This window comes from Emiliania huxleyi, assembly GCF_000372725.1.
Source record: "Emiliania huxleyi CCMP1516 unplaced genomic scaffold EMIHUscaffold_39, whole genome shotgun sequence".
Classification (NCBI taxonomy): domain Eukaryota; phylum Haptophyta; order Isochrysidales; family Noelaerhabdaceae; genus Emiliania; species Emiliania huxleyi.
Window position 1 is genome coordinate 838,997 of NW_005199045.1, and position 6,715 is coordinate 845,711.

A 6,715-nucleotide genomic window follows, 5' to 3' on the forward strand; every position below is an offset into this window, starting at 1 on the left:
GCGGCGGCGGCTGGGGGGCGGCGGTGATGGGGGCGGCGGCGATGGCGGAGGCGGGCTGGGAGGCGGCGAAGGAGGTGGCGACGGCGGCGGGGGCGATGGTGGCGGCGGGCTGGGGGGCGGCGGTGAGGGCGGCGGCGGTGAGGGCGGCGGCGGGCTCAGCGGAGGCGGCGAGGGTGGAGGAGGCGAGGGCGGGGGCGAGGGTGGTGGCGGTGAGGGTGGTGGTGGGCTGGGAGGGGGCGGCGGCGGTGAGGGGGGTGGTGAGGGGGGTGGCGGAGACGGCGGCGGCGGTGCCGGCGGTGGCGGTGAAGGGGGGGGCGGCGACGGCGGCGGCGGGGACGGCGGCGGGGACGGAGGGGGCGGAGAGGGCGGTGGTGGCGACGGTGGCGGAGGCGAGGGCGGTGGCGACGGAGGCGGCGATGGCGGAGGCGGCGATGGTGGAGGCGACGGAGGTGGCGACGGTGGTGGTGGGAATGGAGGGGGCATGGGCGGCGAGGGCGGCGAGGGCGGTTCACCGGGCGGAGGAGGAGGAGACGGTGGCGGCGGCGAGGGTGGTGGAGGAGAGGGTGGTGGGGGCGACGGTGGCGGTGGCGACGGCGGAGGAGGGGAGGGGGGCGCGGTGACGATGCTCGATGGCGGCGGTGATGGTGGCGGAGAGGACGGCGGTGGCGATGGTGGAGGTGATGGGGGCGGCGATGGCGGTGGCGGAGGGGGCGGCGATGCTGGCGGTGGCGGCGGCGGTGACGGCGGCGGTGGCGGCGGTGGCGTCGGCGACGGAGGTGGCGGAGGGGGAGGCGACGGTGGCGGTGACGGCCCGGTGGGTCACGATCGCCGATCAGTCGCCGATCGGGTTGAAGATGATGAATTTCAGCCCGACCGACCGCAGCCATAGCAAAGACGGTGCGCGCCGCTGCCATCGCCTCTTGCGTCCACATGCCGTCGGCCGGCTTGAGGTGTCGTCGCACAGAGGTCTCGGCGCGAGGCGGCGAGAGCACCACCGAGTCATTGCGACCCCGTGCTACCCCCCCTACTCGAGTACATTGTATCCGGCGCTCACCACCCAGCAGCCCACTCCGCTGGCACAAAATACTGTAAGCACATATATGTTGCGCCTCGACGGCACGACGCTCCGCGCCGCCACCCGGCTGGCCGCCCAGGCCCGCTGCTCCGTCGCGTCCTGCGCGGGCGGCGGGATCTACACGCGGCACTACATCAACCTCAGCAACGGCGTGGAGGCGATCGACGGCCTTCTCTCCGCCGGCGTCGCGCCCGAGGCGCTCGGCGTCTGCCGGATCCAGTCGTCGCAGTGCGAGTCGCAGGACTACTCCGGCCTGCTCGCCAACCTCGACCACGACATGATGCTGCACCTCGCACTCGGCCACGAGTGCCGCGTGTACGACTTTGGGTCGCGAGGCGCGACGTGGGTGGCGGACGACGGGAGCGCGGAGCCGCTGTACGTGCCTCGCGCCATCTGGTGGGGCCTGGAGTGGTGGCGCTACGCGCTGAACGACATCTGGAGGCTGCCTGCGCAGCGCACGCCCATCCTTCGCGGTGTCAACGTGGAGCGAAACTTTCGCGAGGCGCAGAGGTAGATAGAGAGGTGAAGAACAGATCACCAGTGTCTGCGCACCGGGTCGTATGGGTGGCACGCAGGCGAGAACGGGAGGCGGTCACACGGGAGCAACACACACACACACACACACACACACACACACACACACACACACACACACACACACACACACACACACACACACACACACACACACACACACACACACACGCAGACACAGACACAGACACACAGACACACAGACACAGACACACACACACACACACACACACACACACACACACACACACACACACACAGACACGCACACACAGACACAGACACACAGACACACAGACACAGACACACACACACACACACACACACACACACACAGACACACACACAGACACACACACACACACTGACCATCTTTGACCCTCTTGGCTCTTAGGCGCTCGGGCGGCTGAGCAAGAAGGAGCGGAGGAGGGTCAAGTACTACCGCCCCTTCACGCGCGACGGGCTGCAGGAGGTGCGCACACACCCAACAACTCGAGCGGGGCCCCCGGTCTGCAGAGCGGCCGCAGAAGGCCACTCGCGTCTCCCCGCTCGCATGCACGCGTTTCTGCGCTGTGCGGGGGCCGCGCGACCTTGCCCGCCACTGCGCCTCAGCGGCTACTACGCGCCGAGATGAGCCGAGATGAGCCGAGATGAGCCGAGATGAGCCGAGATTGGTAGGTGCGCCTCAGCGGCTACTACGCGCCCGCAGAGACGGACGGAGAGCGCCAGCTGCATCGCTCGGCGCTGCTCGGACTGAGCGACTCGCTTTGCAGGCGATCTCGGACGATCTCGGACAATCTCGGGCCATCTCTGGTCGGGTCATCTCGGGCCATCTCGGGTCATCGCGGGTCATCTCGGACAATCTCGGGTCATCTCGGGTCATCTCGGGTCATCTCGGGTCATCTCGGGTCATCTCGGGTCATCTCTCGTGTCATCTCGGGTCATCTCGATCTACACCTCTGACTGCCTGACATCTGCGCGTCTCTTGACACCGCGAGGCGGGCGGAGGTTGGCGGCACTGGCTCGGGTCGAGGCTCAGGCAGCGAGCGAGAGGTGCGCGGGCTGAGAACCAGAGCTGGCCAGTAGGGAAGAGAGAGCTGGGTCGTTGGATTCCGGATCCCCGCGGTAGTGCGGTAGTCGTCGTGCGGCAGGGGCCTCTCTCGCATCCTCGTCAGGTGCGCGGACTTGCCCTGTTCGACCCGGTGCGAATGACTGGCCGCGCCGCCGGCTCGAGCGCGAGGGCCAAGCTCACGCGCCACTCTCGCGACGAGGACGAGGACGAGGAGATGAGGCAGGCGTGGGCGAGGTAGCCCGCCGCCGCCGCCGCCGCCGCCGCGGTCGCCGGGGCGCGAGGCGGCGTGGAGTCCGCGGACTCGACTCTCGAGCGGACAGGCGCGCGCCGGCCGCCGCGCGGGGGTTCGCGCCCTCCACCGAGCACCGCGTACGTGCCTCTGCGCTCTGGCGGTTCGCCTTCGCGTCGTATGTCGGATGTGTCAAAATGGCCAGCACCTCTGCTGGGGTTCTGTTCAAAACGTCTGAAATCGTAGTAGAGAGCCGCCCATCTCATCACCTGACGCCTTCCCGCTCTCGCACTGAACGAACCTAAGTAGCAACAAAGGCGCGCACGAACACGCGGGGAGAGAGGATCCCGCGTGTGCGCTCTCAGAGATACACATACGCACGGCAAATCGTCGAATACACGCCGGCACCCGCACGTTTCCCTGCCCATCCCCCTCCTCCCGATCTACGAGCGGCGTGGGGCCAACGCGGCGAAGGGCCAAAGCGAGCCCGGGCGGCGCACAGCGCGGCGGCGGCGGCGCCAAGGAGAGCGGAGAAGCCCCATGCAGGCCGGCCGTCGGAGGTGGAAGGCCGCTGGCGGGGACTGCACGGCGGTACGCTCTGCCCGCCGCCTACTTGTCCGCCAGCACGCCCAGGATGTCCTCGTCGCGGAAGAGCACATAGTCCTCGTCGCCCAGCGTCACCTCGTTGCCGCCGTACTGCGGCAGCATCACCTTGTCGTCGACCTTGACGCCCATCGGCAGCAGCGACCCCTCCTTGTCCCGCCGGCCCGGCCCCACCGAAATCACCACGCCCTCGTTGAGCTTGCTCTGCGTCGACTCGGGCAGCAGCACACCGCCGATCGACTTGGTCGGCGGCTCGATGCGCTGGACGAGCACACGGTCGAGCAGCGGCACGAGGCGACGAGCAGCCATCTGCGCGGAGGGGCGGGACGGCGGTCCGACGGGCGACGGTGGACGGGCGGCGGGAGGTGGCGGCGGCGGGAGGAGAAACGAGCCTGTCGCGTCACTGGAGGCCTCTAGAGCCACGAAAAAATAATTTCTTCAGCGGAGCTGGGAAGAGGACCGCCGCGAGCGGCGTGGCGTGGAGCGGTTGTGCATCCCTCCGGGGGCCCCTCTGCGCCGGGGAGGCGTTGTTGGAGGCTAGGACGCAAGCGTCCGTCGCCTTTTTCAAACTCGGGGCCCACTCCGCTACGCTCCGACCCGAATTTGGAGGGCCTAAAAGTTTAAGGTATTGCTGCGCAAAAGGGGAAGACACTCCACGCACAAAGTACATGCATACTTCCTCTTAGGCGGACCCTCCCGATGCCAGGACGCATCTAGTGCTAGTGTCGCTTTAGGAAATGCGGCGGCGAATGGCAAAGCGCATAAAGAAAGTCGGGGTCGCAGAGAGCGTCGCGCAGCAGTTGAGCATGCTCGTGCGTTGTTTAGGACGCCACGCCAATTATCTGCGCGCCCATCTGTTGCCTGGCATCCCCTGCGAATTCGTCGCTCGTGATCAGCTCCGCTGCCGCTCGTAGCAACCAGTGCCGTGTCGAGATGAAGCTCCGCGACGACGCCCGTGGACTGCACGCGCAGGGAGAGGCGCACGAGCTCCCGCACGGCAAGCGACTTCTCGGCATGCGCCGCCTGACGCCTGTCGGCATCCCATTCTTGCAAGCAAGCCACATTTCTACCGACGACCGCGTATTTGGTCGAGGAGAGGACGTTTTGGTACGTTTTGGCACCAGCTGAAGGCTTGCACGGACAAGAGCCCGTTGCCAACCGCACTTTTGCCAGAGCCTCGCGAATCAATTGGCCTCCGCTCAGGTGTGAACATATTCGCTGCGGTCAAAAGGCGAACTCATCTCTCTCCACTACCATGGCGGCCCACGCCTTGAGTCCAACGAAGCCTCCCTCTTCGAGGGGGGCGATGACGAGCTCTAGAAGCGGCCGCCGAGCCCTCCCCGCGGCGCAACTCTAGCAGCGCCGCGGGCAGGGCGGCTCGCATAGCGCCCGCGCGCGTTCGAGCGAGCACACACACACACACACACACACACACACACACACACACACACACACACACACACACACACACACACACACACACACACACACACACACACACTTCTACCTCCCCAGAAATCCCGAGGAGGCGCACAGCGTAGATATGCCTTGTGTTGCTGTGTGCTGCACGCCCTGCGAGCGGGGCGGGGTGCGCACTGTCCCTCTGTGTTCGTGCGTCGCCCATCTCTCCTGGAGATGTCTGCTCTATTTATTTATTTACCCCTGTGTGAGAGTGAGAAGAACGAGAGGTGGCATGAAGGTCGCTGCGAGAATTGGTGAGAAACTGCGAAGAGAGATAGGAAGTGGTAGACGCCCGAGGGTGGGCGACGGCTAGCACCACACTCCTCTCCTTAAAATCCCTGTGTGGTGGCGGCGTGCCGTCCTCCCATCCCTCCCTTGGGTTGTCAGTTTTATTTCTTTCTTTCTTTCTCCACCCCTGTGTCAGTGTGCCTGTGGTTGCGAGAGACTGCCAGTGAGAAGCTGGAGGCAGGTCGCTAGACTGAGATGAGCCGCCAGTGGAGTTGGGAGTCCACCGTGCACCGCGCTGCGAGCCTGTCGTGTCCCTTGTCAGGAGCAGGAGAGCCCCACCTGTCCCCCTGATCGTCCTTCCAAAATCCTGCTCGTGCAGGTGGGGACCCTGTCTGTCCTCCTCTCCCCCCCATCCCTCGTTTGGGTTTGTCTGTCTTCTCTTTCTTTCTGTCATGACTCTCCTATGGCTGCGCACCGCCGAGGCGCGTGCTGCGTGCAGCGCAGACCGCAGTGGCATGAGAAAAGTCACGCGATGCGACTCATTTGTTGACGCAGTTTGCGGCTACTTTTTCTGGTAGCAGCAATTGGAGAAACGCGCGCATCTCTACTAAAGTAGAACAAAAAAGTAGTCTCTTAGCATACTGTTCGTACCTCATGCATGACGTAAGCTGCGAGGATGCTGTAGCCTTCACTTTCTGCGTGCCTGAGCTGGAAAGATTCACGGATGCACCCCGGTCGAAACAAACAGTTTTGGCTGTTTTTCGGCGGAAAAGACGTTTTGGGGGGGGCACAATGTTCGTGATTCGGTTTACGGAACACAAAGTTTTTGTCGCCCGATCCCGGATCCCGTTCCTTCGCCCTGACCATGTGGACGCTGTCTCTCCTCCACCTTTCCCTTGGCCAAACAGGAGACTTCCTTGTCGAATCGAACCTCAGGAGGGACGCCGCGTCCCCGCGGTACGACATGAACTGCGTCAACTGTTCCGAGCTTTGCGCGTGGAGCGACCACCAGCCGGGGTGCAACGGCGCATACGCCACCGCAATGGGGATGAAAAGGGAAAGCTGGGCCGATGCTGAAGGCACAATGAAGGTGTATCCCGAGGGGAGCTATGCGTGTATCGCCTGCCGCTCCTGCAGGCAGACCCTTTACGGGCAGCCGAAGTTCTGGTGTACTCTCTAGAGCTCTCTCACACCCGCCGTCCTGTCCTCTCTCCACCGAGGCTTTCGTTGCCGACTCTCGGCGGTGCTGCTCTCACCCTGCTTGGTGCCGCTCCTTAGGAACTTCCTTGACGTCAACGACGCCACCGACAATGACTGGGATTCCTACCACACGATGGCAAAGGGCCTCGCGGGGTGCTACTATTCCGTCGTTTCGAAGTACGACTACGGCCTCGTCTGCGATGAAAACACGAGGACGCTCGACGACTGGCGGAATACGCACTCGTGCCCCTATACTGTCGACGGCTCCTACTACGAAGGCCCATATCGAGACTGGTCATACGAGTGCGCCAAA

The 6,715-nt window shown here is 64.7% G+C and overlaps 2 protein-coding genes across 2 annotated transcripts; one reads left to right on the top strand and one right to left on the bottom strand.

Annotated features, from left to right (window-relative positions):
- Nucleotides 1–1,088: 1,088 nt before the first annotated feature.
- EMIHUDRAFT_436219 (hypothetical protein) lies at nucleotides 1,089–3,137 on the top strand. The gene is made up of 4 exons (XM_005771310.1): nucleotides 1,089–1,577; nucleotides 2,004–2,081; nucleotides 2,288–2,382; nucleotides 2,608–3,137. Exons 1-4 carry the CDS (start codon nucleotides 1,101–1,103, stop codon nucleotides 2,693–2,695), a joined length of 738 nt encoding a protein of 245 aa, XP_005771367.1. The 5' UTR covers nucleotides 1,089–1,100; the 3' UTR covers nucleotides 2,696–3,137.
- Nucleotides 3,138–3,531: 394 nt separating this feature from the next.
- EMIHUDRAFT_60129 (mitochondrial Cpn10) lies at nucleotides 3,532–3,813 on the bottom strand (the record flags this gene model as incomplete). The annotated part of the gene is made up of 1 exon (XM_005771311.1): nucleotides 3,532–3,813. A coding segment is annotated over one exon (282 nt), but the record flags the coding sequence as incomplete, so codon positions are not given.
- Nucleotides 3,814–6,715: the final 2,902 nt, after the last annotated feature.